The 18,992-nt window shown below is 47.6% G+C and overlaps 1 protein-coding gene across 3 annotated transcripts in view; it reads right to left on the bottom strand.

Annotated features, from left to right (window-relative positions):
• Positions 1-18,992, bottom strand: part of LOC122563349 (phospholipid phosphatase-related protein type 5) — a 68,254-nt gene that overhangs the window by 16,520 nt on the left and 32,742 nt on the right. For 2 of the 3 annotated variants that reach the window (XM_087973789.1, XM_043717101.2), the window contains exons 2-5: positions 16,888-16,979; positions 11,151-11,339; positions 9,960-10,083; positions 2,562-2,812 (exon numbers count right to left, since the gene is read on the bottom strand). In XM_087973789.1, coding sequence (XP_087829915.1) covers positions 2,562-2,812; positions 9,960-10,083; positions 11,151-11,339; positions 16,888-16,953 — 630 coding nt within the window. In that variant the 5' untranslated portion in view covers positions 16,954-16,979. The remainder of the gene's footprint in view (positions 1-2,561; positions 2,813-9,959; positions 10,084-11,150; positions 11,340-16,887; positions 16,980-18,992) is intronic. The other variant, XM_087973790.1, reaches the window with a different exon arrangement.

Genomic DNA, 18,992 nt, shown 5'->3' with positions numbered 1-18,992 from the left:
GACGAGAGAGGAAAGATTTAAAGGGGACTGAGGGGCAACTTTTTAACAGTGTTGGCAAGAGTTTGTTACCTAACCCTGAATTTCCTGGAGCCCCATCTTTTCTCCTTCAGTGTGTGGTACAATCTTGAGCACTCTTTGCACGGTCCCTGTTAGGTGTAGTCAGGGATTTTGGATCAGACCTTGCTCTGATCATCAGAACCAAGAGTGTGGGAGTAAGTCATTCGGTCCACCTTGCATTCGAGAAGATCCACAGCTGATCCACCCCAGACCTCGACTCTTGTTCCGTGCCAGTCCTCAGCTTTGATTATTCAAGAATCCATCTCCCTTCTCTTCCGATACTTTCATGGATCTAGCCTCCACAACTATCTGGGGTCGAAAGTTTGGATTTTCAACACCCCCCTCCCACCCATTGGGGAGCAAGAAATTCCTTTGCATCTCTGTTTTATGAGTCTTGAAACACCATCCTTTCTTTTGACACTCCCCTTCTAGGGGCAAATATTTCCTCAACATCCACCCTGTCACACCCCACCCCCAGAATGTTGCAGGTTTCCAAAAAAAAATCCCTCTTTCCCCTAAACTGGAACAAATGAAGGCCTAACCCAGTTGTTCAAACCAGGAACCAGCCTATTTTTTAAACAACCTCCAATGCCAATAAATCCTTTCTTAAAATACAAGGGCCAAAACTGTGCACAGAACCTCTGGTTGCCACCTCTCATGCACCCTGTACTGTTACAACAAGACTTTACACTTTTGAAATTCCAAGCCCCTCACAATAACGACCATTATTCCAGTTGTCTTCTTTAACCTACTTTTCTAATCAATCTGTTCAGAAGTCTTATTACACAGTCTGGAGCAGGTGGGAATGGAACCCAGGTTTCCCTGTCCAGGGACACGACCAACATGCCACAAGTGGTTCCCCAGTTCTGCTTTCTCCCATCATTTTATTTATTCCATTTTTCTAATCATTCGGGAATAAGTTGTACTTGAACCCGGCTCTCCCATTCCAGGGGTCAGGTCATTACCACTGGGCCACAAGAGGGACCCCCCCAGATCTGCTTTTTTTGTTATTTTTTATTTGATTTGATCTGTTTCTCTAATCAACTTGTTCAGAGATATTATTACACACCTCTGGAATAAATGGGGATCCTATTGCCTTTTTAACTAATCGCTGGACTCGTGTGCTAACATTTAGCATTTCTTACAAAAGAACACCCAGATCCCTCACTGCCACACACTTTTTGGGTCCTCTCTCCATTACAATATGAGTTTGCCTTTCAATGTCTTCACACTAGCGTTTCACACTTGTTTGGGCCTGAACACCATTGAGGCAGTGAATGGACTTTAATTTTCTTAATCCAACATGACACTGGATGCAATTTAGGCCTGGAAATAGTGGATATTTGACCAGGACGTAGCTGGGGATGGGCGCATAGATAGTGTAGACAGGCAGAAACATTTCCTCTTGACAGAGGGATCAGTGATGAAGGGAACACAGATTTAATTTAAGGGACAGGAGGTTTAGAGGGGATGTCGGTCAAAATGTTTTCACCCCAGAGCAACTGGAAGGAATCTGGAACTCACTGCCTGTTGTTTTGGATCAAACAAACTCCCTCAAAGTATTTCATGGAGGTAACACAGACTCTAACCTTTATTTAAATGCAAGTGTAAGGTGCTGTGTTCCAGATGTGATTCTGAAAACAAAAAATACTGAAGATCACAGTAGGTCAGGCAGCGTACATGAAAAGAAGGCAAGCTAACGTTTTGAGTCTAAATAAAGCAACATTAGTTTGCTTTCTCTCCATCGATGCTGCCTGACCTGCTGTGATCTTCAGAAAGTTTTGTTTTCAGTTCACATTCCACCATCTGCAATATTTTGCTCCTCGAGATGTGATTCCATAAGTCCACCTAAAGGCTTTAAGCAAAGCATACTTTAGTCTTACAACATAGTGAAATAAACATGAAAAAAAGAATTGACCTAACTTTAACCCTGTTGAAATGTTTAATAAAAGAATATATTATTTAATTACTACTTATTGATTGATCCAATATAACATCATGCTTGGTAAAGGCAATTTAGCAAAATGTATTTTCCTCACGGCTATCTCCCTTCCAGTGCAGGGGAAAGGAACACTGAAAGCAATAGATTGAGCAACTGAGAGAGAAAACTCAAGCTTCTTGCTGAAGCAGAGAGAGAGCTGTACCTATGAGCTTCAACTCCAATAACTGAAAGCAAAACCTGAAACTCAAGGGTCTGTGTGAATCTGACTCCACCCATTCATGCTTCTTTTGTCAAAGAAACACACTCAGGGAGCTTGGAGCTGTGTATTCACTGTTTCTGAAGAAGACATTCTAACACTGCTGTGGCTACACCACTCTGCAAGGGGAACACCAGAGCGCAATTCCCTCTAAAAGGTGTAGTACCATCACACAGCAACTGGTTAGAGATGGAAACAATCAGAACGTGAAAGAAATATTTAGATGGTGCCAAGGCAGACTCGGAAAGAGAAAAGAGAAAGGGACCAGAGAATATTTCAGTGACTGGTGCTGCCAAAGGGTCTTACCACAGTGTACACCGCTGCATACATTGTGAGGGCAGAGTCCTTGCAAGGGAAGGCACGTCTGGCACTAGACACGACACCCGGGCTCCCCGTGCAGGCATTCTCTGAGTTGACGAATTGAGTGGAGAGCTGGCAGCCCAGGGCAGTATAGTTCGGCTGGCACACTGTCATGAAGTGCGGTGCAGGGCTGCCCGTCACTACTTGCCCAGCGTTCACGAAGATGTCTGTGGCACACAAGCCAAATGTATAGACACCTGTGAGGAGAACAAAGCACAGCGTGAGACAGCTCACTTCCCAGCCTCTGTGCTTCAGTGCTGGCTCCCCATTTCACCATTCGCTTTTCCGTGCTCCCCCGACCCCAACCCAAACGTCACGGTTAAAGAGACAGCAAGCTAGGTGGAGGCCATTCATTGCTTTACACCTGCCATGCCCTTTTGATCTCATCATCCAATCCAGTGCTCTGCTCCCATTCCACTTCCCTCCAACTACCCCCTTGATTCCTTTCGCCCCAAGAACTATATCCAACTCCGGTTGAACAACGAGTTTCATCCAGATGCTCTGGTTTCCTCTTACTGTCCAAAGATGTGCAGGTTAGATGGGTTGGCCATGTTAAATTGCCCATAATATCCATGGATGTGCAGGCTAGGTGGATTGACCATGGGAAATGCAGAGTGACAGGGATAGCGTAGGGTCCAGGTAGGATGCTGTTTGGAAGTTCGTTTAGACTCGATGGGCTGAATGGTCTGCTTCCACACTGTAGCAATTCCATGATAAGGGGAGCACTTACTTAAAACTGAGATACAAAGAGATTTCTTCTCCCAGAGGCTAGTAAATGTCTGGAATTCCCTATCACAGAGGTGTGGCGACTAGATCGATGGAAGTATTTCAAGAAGGGGAATAGATTTTTGAAATATTGTGGAGTTGAGGATTAGCGCAAAAGAGATGAGGCAGCTCAGCTATGGTCACATGGAATGGACAGACAGGCTGGATGGTTTGAAACGCCTACTCAGGTTTCTACTCTCAATGTCCTCCCAATGAAACTTTCCTGAGTGTGGGGTCGTTTTGCAGATGCATCGATCCTAGCTGCCGCTCGGTTGAATACAGGAAGAACCCTGTGCATGTAACAGACAGTCGTCTGAGGGTGGAATCAAAATGGGTCCCTGGCACTATGAGGCAGCAGTGCTAATCACTGAGCTACCATGGGGCAACATTCCCTCATTTGAAAGTCTTCCACTAGGTCAGTCCTTTTTCAGATAACTCGACCAGGAACAGGCCTGAAATGCTGTACGACCTGACAGTAGAGATAGTCCATTGGGTCAGTTCAATGAGATCGTGGCTGATCTGATCATCCTCAACTCCATTTTCCTGCTTTTAAGCCATAATACCTAGATTCCCTTCATGATTAAAAGTCTATGTCAGCCTTGAATATAGAGTAATTGAGGTCAGTGGTAAAGAATTCTACAGATTCACTCCCTTCTGACAGAAGAAAGTGGGAGTGACCGTGTGACTGAGTGTGTGAGTGTAAGTGCATGAGTTTGTGTAGGGGAGAAAGTCTGCCTGTGTGTGCATAAGGGAGTGTGAGTGAGTGAGTGTGAGATAGTGTGAGTATGTGTAGGATAGTGTGAAAGAGTGTGTGTAGGATAGTGTGAGTGATTGTGTGTGTATCAGTGTGGGATAGCGTGAGTGAATATGTGAACATGTAAGTATGTGTGTGTGCATGATGGGGGATAGTATTCCAATGTCAGCGCATGCGAGATGGAATGAATGAGTGTGTGAGTGAGTGTGTGTGGAGTAGTGTGAGTGAGTGTGTATGTGGGATGTGTCAGTGAGTGTCCACGTGGGTTAGTGAGATTGAGTGTGTGTGAGGGATTGTGTGTGTGTATGCATGTGTGTGTATGTGTGCGTGTGTGTATGTGTGCATGTGTGTGTGCGCATGTGTTTGTGTGAGATAGTGAGATTACGTGTACGTATAGGATAGTACCATTGAGTGTGTGTGGGGTAGTGTGAGTGAGCCTGCCTGTGGAACAATGTGAGTGAGTGTGTGTGTATGGGATTATGTGTGAGTATGTGGGATTGTGAAAGTGCATGAATGTGCGTGGGAGAGTGCAAATGAGTGTGTGTGGAATTGTGTGAGTGCAAGTTTGAGTACAAGTGTGCATATGTGTGTGTTGGGGGAGGTTAGAGTGAGTGCATGTTGACTGAATAAGTGTGTGTGGGACAGTGAATGAGTGTGTGAGTGCAATAGTAGGAGATCATGCATGTAAGTGAATCTGTGTTCCAACTTCAACTCTATCCTAAGCCCCATCCTCAACCCAATCCCAGCCTCAATCCCAGCCCTACACCTATCCTCAATCACAGACAGAGTCCCTGTCCCAGTTCCATTTTCAACCCCAGTCCCAGCTCCATCGCCAGCTTAGGCTGAGTCCCAAACCCAGTCCCAGCCCCAGCTCTTGCACCTGTCCCAGACTGAACCATAGTCACATCCCTTTGCCCCCAGCCCAATCCCAGTACCGGTCCTGATCCCAGCTTCAATCCCAGCTCCAGCCATTGAATTAGTGGGCGGCACGGTGGCACAGTGGTTAGCACTGCTGCTTCACAGCGCCAGAGACCCGGGTTCAATTCCCGACTCAGGCGACTGACTGTGTGGAGTTTGCACGTTCTCCCCGTGTCTGCGTGGGTTTCCTCCGGGTGCTCCGGTTTCCTCCCACAGTCCAAAGATGTGCAGGTTAGGTGAATTGGCCATGCTAAATTGCCCTTAGTGTTAGGTAATAAGGGGTAAATGTAGGGGTTTGGGTGGGTTGCGCTTCGGCGGGTCAGTGTGGACTTGTTGGGCCGAAGGGCCTGTTTCCACACTGTAAGTAATCTAATCTAATCTAGCCTCCATTCCCTACCCCAGACCTCTTCCCATTGCCAGACCGAATTCTAATCCTAGACTCAGTTCTAGTCCAAATCCCATCTCAATTCTGAGATTCTATCCCTGCCTGTGCCCCAACACCAGCCCCTGATCCAGCATTTACCCTACCTCAATCCAGTTCTAGCCCCAGCTCCAGGCACAGTCTGAGACCCAGCCCAGTCAGAGTATGTGTATACAAGAGAAATATAGTGTGTGTGTCTCTGTTGTCTCTGTGAGTGAAATGGTGTGGTATGGTGTGTCTGGGATGGTGTTTGGGGTAGTGTGAGTTAGTGTGTACCTGGGATAGTGTGAGTAAGTGTGAGTGTGGGAATCATATGAGTGAGTGAGTATGGGTAGAATAATGTGGGAGTCTGCGAGTATGCGCATGAGATAGTGTGAATGTGTGTGGGATAGCGTGGGATCATGTGAGTAGGTGTGTGGTGGTGGAAGAATGTGTGAGAGTGTGGGCGGGGGCGAATATCCTCGTTGTCTACAGGAGTAGTGCCAGAAGACTGGAGGCTAGCAAATGTGGTTCCCTTGTTCAAGAAGGGGAGTAGGGATAACCATAGTAACTATAGGCCGGTGAGTCTCACTTCTATTGTGGGCAAAGTCTTAGAGAGAATTGTAAGGGATAGGATTTATGAACATCTGGATAGGAATAATGTGATCAAGGATAGTCAGCATGGTTTTGTGAAGGGCAGGTCGTGCCTCACAAACCTTATTGAATTCTCTGAGAAGGTGACTAAGGAGGTGGATGAGGGGAAAGCAGTAGATGTGGTATATATGGATTTTAGTAAGGCATTTGATAAGGTTCCCCATGGTAGGCTACTGCAAAAAATACGGAGGTATGGCATTGAGGGTGAGTTGGAGGTTTGGATTAGGAGTTGGCTGGCTGGAAGAAGACAGAGGGTAGTAGATTAGATTACATTACATTAGATTACATTACAGTGTGGAAACAGGCCCTTCGGCCCAACAAGTCCACACCGACCCGCCGAAGCGAAACCCACCCATACCCCTACATTTACCCCTTACCTAACACTACGGGCAATTTAGCATGGCCAATTCACCTGACCCTGCACATCTTTGGACTGTGGGAGGAAACCGGAGCACCCGGAGGAAACCCACGCAGACACGGGGAGAACGTGCAAACTCCACACAGTCAGTCGCCTGAGGCGGGAATTGAACCCGGGTCTCAGGCGCTGTGAGGCAGCAGTGCTAACCACTGTGCCACCGTGCCGCCCACGGTAGTTGATGGCAAAGGTTCATCTTGGAGTGCCGTCACTAGCGGTGTTCCGCAAGGATCTGTTTTGGGACCATTGCTGTTTGTCATTTTTATAAATGACCTGGAGGAGGGGTTAGAAGGTTGGGTGAGCAAGTTTGCAGATGATACGAAAGTCGGAGGAGTTGTAGACAGTGAGGAAGGACGTGGCAGGTTACAGCGGGATATAGATAAGCTGCAGAACTGGGCAGAAAGGTGGCAAATGGAATTCAATGTAGCTAAGTGTGAGGTGATTCACTTTGGTAAGAGTAACAAAAAGATGGGGTACTGGGCTAATGGTCGGATACTTGGTAGTGTGGATGAGCAGAGGGATCTTGGTGTCCATGTACACAGATCTTTGAAAGTTGCCACCAGGTAAATAGTGCGGTGAAGAAGGCATATGGCCTACTGGCTTTTATTGGTAGAGGAATTGAGTTCCGGAGTACTGAGGTCATGTTGCAGTTGTATAAGACTCTGCTGCGGCCGCATCTGGAGTATTGTGTGCAGTTTTGGTCGCCATACTATAGGAAGGATGTGGAGGCACTGGAACGGGTGCAGAGGAGGTTTACCAAGATGTTGCCTGGTATGGTAGGAAGATCGTATGAGGAAAGGCTGAGGCACTTGGGGTTGTTTTCATTGGAGAAAAGAAGGTTTAGGGGTGACTTGATAGAGGTGTACAAGATGATTAGGGGTTTAGATAGGGTCGACAGTGAGAATCTTTTTCCACGTATGGAGTCAGCTATTACAAGGGGGCATAGCTTTAAATTAAGGGGTGTAGGTATAGGACAGATGTTACGGGTAGGTTCTTTACTCAGCGAGTCGTGAGTTCGTGGAATGCCCTGTCAGTAGCAGTGGTGGACTCTCCCTCATTATGGGCATTTAAGCGGGCATTGGATATGCATATGGAGGATAGTGGGCTAGTGTAGGTTAGGTGGGCTTGGATCGGCGCAACATCGAGGGCTGAAGGGCCTGTACTGCGCTGTATTCTTCTATGTTCTATGAATGTGGTGTGTATGTGTGGGATTGTGTGTGCATTTGGGATACTGTGATTGCATCTGTGTTAGTGAGTCTGTGTCCCATGCTCAACTCAGGCTCAGTCCCTGTCTCCACTCCTGCTCTGGACCCAGCCTGTCTCTGTTCCCTGCCCCTGACCCAGCTTCGGCCCATCTCCATTCTCTGCCCCTGACCCAGTCTCAGCCCCTGCCCTAGACTAGGACGCCATCTGAACCCAATCCCAATCCAGTGTCAGTCCCAGCTAAAACCCAGCCCCAATCCTAAATCCAGTGTCCAGTGCCCAACCCAATCCAGTCCCAGCTCCAGGCCCAGTCTCAGTCCTAGTGTCAGTCCCATTGCAGACCCAATTCCATTCCCAATCCCAATGTCAATCACAACTCCAGCACCAGTCGTTGTCCCAGTATCAGACCCTGACCATCTCTGTTCCCTGTGCCAGACCCAGACCCTGTCCCATCTCCAATCCCAGTCCTAGTCCAAGTCCTGGTACCATCTCCATGCCCAGTCCCCATCCCCAGTGTCATCCCTAGTCCTAGCCTGAGTCCCAGTACTAGACCCTGACTGTCAAGTCCACCCCAGGCTCAGACGCATTCCTATGCTCACTCCTAGACGGGATTCCAGCCCCTAACCTTCTGGACTCCCTCCAATGCCAGCATACTCTTCATTCGACACGGGACCCAAAACTGCTCACAATATTCCAAATGCAGTCAGACCAGAGTCTCCTGCAGCCTCAGAGTGTAGAGTCTGCTCTGCCACTCACCACGGCTGATATCGCTGCACTTGCTTTCTAACTGTCTTGAAAGGAATGTTAGCATTGCATTTGCCTTCCTAACTGCTATCTGAACCTGCATGTTAACCTCAAGAAAATCCTGAACTAGGACTCCCAAGTCCTATTATGCTTTAAAAGTCTTTCCCCATTGAGAAAATAATCTATGCGTTTTTTTCTTCCAACCAAAACACATAACTTCACACTTTCCCACATTGTGTTTCATTCACTACTTCTCTGCCCACTCTCCTAGGCTGTTCAAGTCCTTCTGCAGCCTCCCCTTTCCTCAACATGACCTGTCCCTCCACCTGTCATCTGCAAATTCAGCAACAATAAGTCCTCAGTTCCTTTGTCCAGTTCATTAAGGTATAACATGAATAGGTGTAGATCCCACATTGACCCCTGTGAAGCTCCACTGTCACCGGTTACCATCCACAGTCCCAGCCCCACCCCCTACCCCAGCGACAGGCTCAGCCACAACCCCTGATCCAATCCCAGCTACCAGCTCTGTCCCAGTCCCAGCCCCAATCCCAGAACCAGTCCCAAACCCAGTCCCAGTGCCAGCCCAGTCCCATTTTCAATCCCAGTCCCAGTTCCACTCCCAATCCCAGTCCCAGCCCCACTCCCAATCCCAGTCCCAGCCCCAGTCCCAGTCCCAGCCCCATTTTCAATCCCAGTCCCATTCCCAGCCCCACTCACAATCCCAGTCCCAGGCCTAGTCCCAGCCCCAGCCCCAGTCACAATCCCAATCCCAATCCCAGACCCAGTCCCAGTCCCAAACCCAGTCCGAGCCCCATTCTCAATCCCAGTCCCAACATCAGTCCCAGTCCTAATCCCAGTCCCAACCCCAATTCTAGCCCCACTCCCAATTCCAGACCCAGTTCCAATCCCAGTCCCAGCCCCTCTCCCAATACCAGTCCCAGTCCCAATCCCAGCCTCAGTCCTAGTCCCAGTCCCAGTCCCGGTCCCAGTCCCGGTCCCAGTCCCAGTCCCAGTCCCAGTCCCAGTCCCTCTCCCAATCCCAGCCTCAGTCATAGTCACAGTCCCGGTCCCACTCCCGGTCCCAGTCCCAGTCCCAGCCTCAGTCCCAGTCCCAGTCCCAATCCCAGCCTCAGTTCTACTCCCAGTCCCATTCCCAGGCTCAGTCCTAGTCCCAGTCCTGGTCCCAGTCCCGGTCCTGGTTCCAGTCCCAGTCCCAGTCCCAGTCCCAATCCCAGCACCAGCCCCACTCCCAGGCCTAGCCCCAATCCCACTCCTCATGCCAGTTCCAGCCCCAATGCCACTCCCAATCTCAGGCCTGTGAGAGTCTGGGCCTGTTCAGAATGAAGTTGCCCAGAGTGTGAATAGGTGCGTGACTTCAGCACCATCACTCATGTGCTGAGAAAGGGCAGATGAAAAACCAAAAGATGCCCATGTCTGTTCCTGCGTTTCTCCCGAACTGCTAATAGGTGAGAATGAAGAAATCGGACAGACCCAAAAATCTGATGACTCTGCGAAGTAGCGGATTGAGGGAACAGCAGTCTGCAGTCACAATCGTTCTCTCCTCACGGACTAAATCTGCCCGAAAGACAAATGCCGCTAACTCACCGAAAACAATCTGGGAAGGAAGAAAAACAAAGGACACTGATATTTACTTCCAAATCAGCAAAGCAACTTTTGAAGCATTTGCCCATCTGTTGAGCTCTCTTTCAGCACTTTCTGAACTCTGGGCAATGTTTTGAGACAGAATCCATCATGGTAAAATCTGATCAATTGGCGTGCGGGCCAATATCACTGAGGTCTGCACTGACACATCTCCCATATATACACACAGTTAGATAAACACACCCACACACCCAGACACACACCAACACTCACACACACAAACTCACACACAGGGACACACACCAGACTCGAAAATGAGATTAATATCAGTCTCAGGGAGGAACTCCCTCCCTCCTCAAGGATCACGAACTGTAATCACTCTCCATACAAGAAGCAGAATATGCGACACCCTCCTGACAACAGGATTAGTGACTGCCTCCTCTGAGGGCCAGGATTGGTGAGTCCTACCCTCTGAGGGATAGAAACTGTGACTTCCGCCCGCCGAGAAACAGAATATGTAACTCCTTCCCTCCAAGAAGATTAGTGACTCCTTCCCTCCGAGGACTAGGATGGATGTCTTCCTCCCTCTGAGGACTCGGATTATGACTCTCTCCCTCTGAGGACAAAGACAGTGACTCCCTCACTCTGAGGACTAGGATAGTGATTCCTGCTATGGTTTAGGACCAGGATGTGTAAGCCCCTCTCTGCAAGGACCAGGATTAGTGAAACACTCCCTCCAGGAACATGATAGTGACTCCCTCCCTCTGATGTTCAACATCTGTGACCCCCCTTCCCTCCAAGGTCCAGAATTCCTTCCTCTGAGAAGCAGAATATGTGACTCCCTTTCTCCAGGACTGGGATCAGTGACTCCCTTCTCTGAGGAATAAGATTTGTGACTCCCTTCCTCTTAGAAGCAGCAGATGTGACTCCCTCCCTCTGAGAACCAGGGTCAGTCATTTCGTCCATGATCAAAGACCAGGAAGTGTGAACCTCCATCTCCCTCCCAGGACCAGGTGGTGCTTGGCTAGGTCAGTAGAGAGGAGGATGCCAGAAGCTGTAACTGATGAAAGTCATCCTTACTGTTGTCATGGGGATAGCAGAGGCCAGGGATTGGAGCAGGACTGGGGGTAGCAGGCTGGTTTCCTCTGGCCCTGGATATGGTTTCGTGAAGCTGTTGTCAAAACAGAAGAAGCCTTGACGATGGACCGAGAAGGTATCTGTGAATTCCAGGTAGTAGGTAAGCAACACTGTCCCGACCATAATCATCAACTGCAAAAAGAATAGTCTGAAAGTTATTGGAGAGTGTAGAAAGTGCAGCATGATACAAGTGTCCAGTCATTGAAAGTCAGCATTGCAGGAGCAGCAGGCAGTCAAGAATGCAAATGGGATGTTGGCTTTCATTGCGAGAGCATTCAAGTACAGGAGTGGGATGTCTTTCTGCACTTTCACAGGGTGAGACCTCAGCCTGGAGTACTGTATGTGCAGTTTTGATCTCTTTATCTGAAGAGAGATGTTCTGGCAATGGTGGGAATACACCGTGCCACCGTGGGCGGCACGGTGGCACAGTGGTTAGCACTGCTGCCTCACAGCGCCTGAGATCCGGGTTCAATTCCCGCCTCAGGCGACTGACTGTGTGGAGTTTGCACGTTCTCCCCGTGTCTGCGTGGGTTTCCTCCGGGTGCTCCGGTTTCCTCCCACAGTCCAAAGATGTGCAGGGTCAGGTGAATTGGCCATGCTAAATTGCCCGTAGTGTTAGGTAAGGGGTAAATGTAGGGGTATGGGTGGGTTTCGCTTCGGCGGGTCGGTGTGGACTTGTTGGGCCGAAGGGCCTGTTTCCACACTGTAATGTAATCTAAATCTAATCTAAAGGTTTCCCAGACTCATTCCTGGGAGGAAAGGACTGACATTTGAAGAGAGACTGGATCAATTAGGATTATAAGCACTGGAGTTTAAAAGATTGTGGGGGGAAATCTCATAGAAATCAATCACATTTGTACAGTTCCAATTTCCTTACCTCAGGAAAGATTTTATTGGCAGAAAGGGAGGATCATAGAGTCATAGAGTCAGAGAGATGTACAGCACAGAAACAGACCTTTCCGTCCAACTCGTCCATGCCGACCAGATATCCCAACCCAATCTAGTCCCATTTGCCAGCAGCCGGCCCATATCCCTCCAAACCCTTCCTATTCATATACCCATCCAGATGCCTCTTAAATGTTGCAATTGTACCAGCCTCCACCACTTCCTCTGGCAGCCCATTCCATACACTAACCACCCTCTGCATGAAAACATTTCCCTGAGGTCCCTTTTATATCTTTCCCCTCTCACCCTAAACCTATGCCCTCTAGTTTGGGACTCCCCCACCCCAGGGAAAAGACTTTGCCTATTTATCCTATCCATGCCCCTCATAATTTTGTAAATCTCTGTAAGGTCACCACTCAGCCTCCGACGCTCCAGGAAAAACAGCCCCAGCCTGTTCAGCCTCTCCCTGTAGCTCAGATCCTCCAACCCTGGCAAAATCCTTGTAAATCTTTTCTGAACCCTTTCAAGTTTCACAACTTCCTTTTATAGGATTGCACTCACTGATCCAAAAGTGGCCTCACCAATGTCCTGTACATGACCTCCCAACTCCTGTACTCAATACTCTGACCAGTAAAAGAAAGCACTTCCTTCACTATCCTATCTACCTGCAACTCTACTTTCAAGGAACTATGAATCTGTACTCCAAGGTCTCTTTGTTCAGCAACACTCCCTAGAACCTTTTAGATTAAGTGTATAAGTCCTGCTATGATTTGCTTTTCCGAAATGCAGCACATTGCATTTATCTAAATTAAACTCCATCTGCCACTCCTCAGCCAATTGGTCCATCTGATCAAGATCTTATTGTCTCTGAGGTAACCGTCTTCGCTGTCCACTACACCTCCAATTTTGGTGTTATCCCCAAACTTACTAACTATAACTCCTATATTCACATCCAAATCGTTTATATAAATGACAAAAAGTAGTGGTCCCAGCAACCGATCTTTGTGGCACTCCACTGGTCACAGGACTCCAGTCTGAAAAACAACCCTCCACCACCACCCTCTGTCTTCTACCTTCGAGCCAGTATCAAATGGTGAGTTCTCTCTGTATTCTGTGAGATCTAACCTTGCTAACCAGTCTCCCATGGGGAATCTTGTCCAGACGCCTTACTGAAGTCGATATCGTTCTCCCTCATCAATCATCTTTGTTACTTCTTCAAAAAACTCAATCAAATTTGTGAGACATAACAGCACATTAGACCATTTGGCCCTTCAAGCCTGCTCTATCATTCAATCTGATTGTAGCAGATCACATAACTCAGTCCCCTGTTCCTGCTTTCTCCCCCATACCCTTTGATACCCATAGCCCTAAGAACTATATTCAACTTCTTCTTGAAAACATTCAATATTTCTGACATGACCATGCTCTATGACAGTGACTTCCACAGATTCCCCACTCTCTGGGGCAAGACATTTCTCCTCAGCTCATTCCTACCCCGTAACCTTAGACAATGTCCCCCGCGTCTAGACTCACAGAACATAGAACAATACAGCACAGAATAGGCCCTTCGGCCCTTGATGTTGCGCCAACTGTGAACTAATCTAAGCCCATCACCCTACACTATCCCATCATCATCCATATGCTTATCCAAGGATTGTTTAGTTTTCCCTCATGTGGCTGAGATAACTACATTGGCAGGCAGGGCACTCCACACACTTACCACTCTCTGAGTAACGAACCTGCCTTAACATCTGTCTTAAATCTATCACCCCTTAATTTGTAGCTATGCCCCCTTGTACAAGATAACATCATCATCCTAGGAAAAAGACTTTCACTGTCTACCCTATCTAATCCTCTGATCATCTTGCATGTCTCTATCAAATCCCCTCTTAGCCTTCTTCTTTCCAATGAGAACAGACCCAAGTCTCTCAGCCTTTCCTCATAAGACCTTCCCCTAGACCAGCCAACATCCTGGTAAATCTACTCTGTACTTTTTCCAATGCTTTCACGTCCTTCCTGTAATGGGGTGACCAGAACTGTACACAATATTCCAAGTGCAGCCGCACTAGCGCTTTGTACAGTCGCAGCATGACATTATGGCTCCGGAACTGAATCCCTCTACCAATGAAACCTAACACACTGTATGCTTTCTTAACTTCACTATCAATCTGGACGGCAATGTTCAGGGATCTATGTACATGGATTCTGAGATCCCTCTGCACAGTCACACTACCAAGAATCTTTCAATTGACCCAGTACTCTGCCTTCCTCTTCCCAAAGTGCATCATCTCACAGTTATCTGCATTGAGCTCCATTTGCCACCTCTCAGCCCAATTCTGCAGTTTATCCAAGTCCCCCTGCAACCTGTAACATTCTTCCAAACTGTCCACTACTTCACCGACGAAAGTGTCATCTGCAACTTACTAAGCCATCCACCTAATTCTCCGTCTAAGTTATTTATAAAAATGACAAACAGCAGTGGTCCCAAAACAGATCCCTTGTGGCACACCACTAGTAACCGAACTCCAGGCTGAATATTTTCCATCAACCACCACTCGCTGCCTTCTTACAGAAAGCCAGTTTCCAATCCAAACTGCTAAATCACCCTCAATCCCATACCTCTGCATTTTCTCCAACAGCCTACCATGTGGAACCTTATCAAAGGCTTTATTGAAGTCCATGTTCATGACATCAACTGCCCTCCCCTCATCCACATGCTTGGTCACCTTCTCAAAAAACTCAATGAGGTTTGTGAGACATGACCTGCTCTTGACAAAACCATGTTGACAATCTGCAATCAAATTGTTGCTTGCTAGATGATCATAAATCTTATCTCTTATAATCCTTTTCAAAACCTTTCCTGCTACAGATGTAAGACTCACTGGTCTACAATTACCTGGCGGCATGGTGGCACAGTGGTTAGCACTGTTGCCTCACAGCGCCAGAGACCCGGGTTCAATTCCCGCCTCAGGCGACTGACTGTGTGGAGTTTGCACGTTCTCCCCGTGTCTGCGTGGGTTTCCTCCGGGTGCTCCGGTTTCCTCCCACAGTCCAAAGATGTGCAGGTCAGGTGAATTGGCCATGCTAAATTGCCTGTCGTGTTAGGTAAGGGGTAAATGTAAGGGTATGGGTGGGTTGCGCTTCAGTGGGTCGGTGTGGACTTGTTGGGCCGAAGGGCCTGTTTCCACACTGTAATGTAATCTAATCTAATCTAATCTAATCTAATCTACCTGGGTCATCTCTACTGCCTTTCTTGAACAAGGGCACAACATTTGCAATCCTCCAGTCCTCTGGTACCAAACCTGTAGACAATGACGACTCAAAGATCAAAGCCAAAGGCTCCAACACCTCCTCTCTAGCTTCCCAGAGAATTTGTGCATAAATCCCATCAGCCCAGGGGACTTGCCTTCTAGAATTGGTAACACCTCTTCCTTACTAACCTCAATTCTTTCTTGTCTAATATCTCATACTTTTCCTCGACAATAATCTCCTCTTCCTGAGTGAAAACTCCCACCGGTAATCAGGATCATCCTTCCTGTTTTTACCCTGTCTCGTCCAGTGGAGATCGGTGGAATTATGGATAGTGTAGAAGGCTGTCAAAGCATTAACGGGATATTGATCAGTTGCAGATATGGGCGGATAAATGTCAGATGGAAATTAATCCAGGCACGTGTGAGGTACTGCACTTTGGGAGATCAAATGTGAAGGAAAAGTATACAGTTAATGACAGGACCCCGAAAGCATTGATGTACAGAGGAATTTTGGGGTTCAAGTCCATCGCTCCATGAAAATGGAGTGGCACGGTGGCACAGTGGTTCGCACTGCTGCCTCACAGCGCCAGAGACCTGGCTTCAATTCCCAACTCAGGCGACTGACTGTGTGGAGTTTGCACATTCTCCCCGTGTCCCCGTGGGTTTCCTCCGGGTGCTCCGGTTTCCTCCCACAGTCCAAAGATGTGCAGGTCAGGTGAATTGGGGTAAATGTAGGGGTATGGGTGGGTTGCACTTCGGCGGGGCGGTGTCGACTTGTTGGACTGAACGGCCTGTTTCCACACTGTAAGTAATCTAATCTAGATAGGGTGGGAAAGAAACTATATGGCATGTTGCCTTTATTGCTTGAGAAATTGAGTAAAAGAGTCAGGATGTCAATTTGCAACTTTAAAGGACTTTTGTGAAGCCAAACTGTCAGGATTAGCCTCTCCTTCTGAACTATAACAAGAGGCTAGAAAAACTGGGTCATTTTCACTGGAGTGGTGGAGGCTGAGGGGAGACTTGATATAAGTCAATAAAGTTATAAGATGGATAGATAGGGTTGACTGAATGAATCTTTTTCCCAGAGTTGAAATGTCTAATAGTAGGGGGCAGGCATTAAAGGTGAGAAGGGGAGAATTCAAAGGAAATGTGAGAAACAAGTTTTTTATACAGAGAGTGTAGGACTCTGGAACGTGCTGTCAGGGGTGGGAGTGGAGGCAGATATGATTGGGGGGTTTAAGGGAACTTTAGATAAGCGGGGAATGCAGGAATATGGACCAAGGGCAGGCAAAAGGGATGAGTTTAATTTGGTGTCATGTTTGGCACAACATCGTGGGCCGAAGGGCCTGTTCCTGTGCTGAACTGCTCTATGTTCTACATCCCTGTTAAAATGTGTTCAGTTTCTCTGAGTCTCTCTCCTCATTCTTCTAAACCGTAGTGAATATAATTCCGACTGATCCAGAGTCGCTTCAAGTGCAAGGGCTTCTTTAATTGATTAAAATGGACCCAGAGCTCAAGGTGGCTTTTTTATTAATCAAACTGACCTCAATACAGATGAAACATGGGATGATTGAGTCGCTCCGTCGCACATCACTCTCCTCTCGAGACATGTTTGGTACCACAGGCTCCTCCTGACCTGGGAGAGAATGCCAACATATTGCTGATCAACACACACTCTGGAAACTGTGCAAGCTTGATCCAGTGCATGGTCAACAACTAACACTGATGTTACAGTGACAGCCAGTGTTACAGTGACAATCACACAAGTGTCATCCAATGTTGCCAGCAGCATTACAGTTACTGACAATGTTATAGTTACTAGCAGTATTATACTGGAGCCAGGGTTACAGTGATAGACAATCCCACAGTGACAGGAGAAAGTGAGGACTGCAGATGCTGGAGATCAGAGCTGAAAGTATGTTGCTGGAAAAGCGCAGCAGGTCAGGCAGCATCCAAGGAGCAGGAGAATCGACGTTTCGGGCATGAGCCCTTCTTCAGGAATGAGGAAAGTGTGCCCAGCAGGCTAAGATAAAAGGTAGGGAGTAGGGACAAATTGGAAGGGTGTGGAGGGATATGGGCCAAATGCTGGCAACTGGGACTAGATGAATTGAGGATAACTGCTTGGCATGGGCGAGTTAGATCTAAGGGTCTGTTTCCATATTTACACCTCTATGACTCTATGATTGGCTGTAACTATATCACAGACTGTGACTGTGGGACTCAGGGCTGTCATTATTGCACAGACTATAACTATGGAACTGGCTGTAATTGTAGTATAGATTGTAATTTGAACTGGCTGTAACTATGGGAGTGACTGTCACTATAACTGGAACACTGGCTGCAACTATGGAGCCCAGTTACAAGTGGAGTTCCGCAGGGGTCAGTTCTGGGTCCTCTGCTGTTTGTAATTTTTATTAATGACTTGGAAGAGGGAGTCGAAGGGTGGGTCAGTAAATTTGCAGATGATACGAAGATTGGTGGAGTTGTGGATAGTGAGGAGGGCTGTTGTCTGCAGCAAAGAGACTTAGATATGATGCAGAGCTGAGCTGAGGAGCGGCAGATGGAGTTCAACCCTGTCAAGTGTGAGGTTGTCCATTTTGGAAGGACAAATAAGAATGCGGAATACAGGGTTAACGGAAGGGTTCTTAGTAAGGTGGAGGAGCAGAGGGATCTTGGGGTCTATGTTCATAGATCTTTGAAAGTTGCCACTCAGGTGGATAGAGCTTGTAAGAAGGCCTATGGTGTATTAGCGTTCATTAACAGAGGGATTGAATTCAAGAGTCGTGAAGTGATGTTGCAGCTGTACAGGACCTTGGTTAGGCCACATTTGGAGTACTGTGTGCAGCCAGTCCCACAGTGATAAAGTTACAGTCAGTGTTACAGTTATAGTTTATGTTAAAGTGAGTCAGTCCCACAGTTATAGCGTATGATACAATTTCAGGCAGTTTCACAATTACTGTCAGGGTAATTTTAACAGTCACTCACATAGCTGCAGCCAGTGTTACAATTACAGTGACAGTCAATCCCACAGTTATAGCCAATTCAAGTTACAATCTATACTACAATTACAGACAGTCCCACTGTTACAGTCTGTGCTGCAATGACAGACAGTCCCAGTGTTACATCAGGTGCTGCAATGATAGCCAGACCCAATGTTACAGTCTACACTGCAATGACAGACAGTCCCACTGTTACAGGCTGTGATGCAATGGCAGACGGTTCCTACTGTTACAGTCTGTGCTGCAATGACAGACAGTCCCACTGTTACAGTCTGTGCTGCAATTACAGACAGTCCCACTGTTACAGTCTGCAATGCAATGACAGAGCGTCCTACTGTTACATTCTGTGTTGCAATGACAGACAGTACCACTGTCACAGTCTTTGCTGCAATGACAGACGGTTCCCACGGTTACAGTCTGTGCTACAATGACAGACAGTCCCACTATTACAGTCTGTGCTGCAATGACAGACGGTTCCTACTGTTACAGTCTGCGCTGCAATGACAGACAGTCCCACTGTTACAGTCGGTGCTGCAATGACAGACAGTCCCATTGTTACAGTCTGTGCTGCAATGACAGACAGTCCCACTGTTATAGTCGCTGCTGCAATGACAGACAGTCCCACTATTACAGTCTGTGCTGCAATGACA

This window comes from Chiloscyllium plagiosum, unplaced genomic scaffold (assembly GCF_037043375.1).
Source record: "Chiloscyllium plagiosum isolate Xiang-an unplaced genomic scaffold, Cpla_swu_hap1 HiC_scaffold_26, whole genome shotgun sequence".
In the NCBI taxonomy this organism is placed as follows: Eukaryota; Metazoa; Chordata; class Chondrichthyes; order Orectolobiformes; family Hemiscylliidae; genus Chiloscyllium; species Chiloscyllium plagiosum.
The sequence above is the reverse complement of the archived record's forward strand: the minus strand, read 5'-3'. Positions and strand labels throughout refer to the sequence as shown.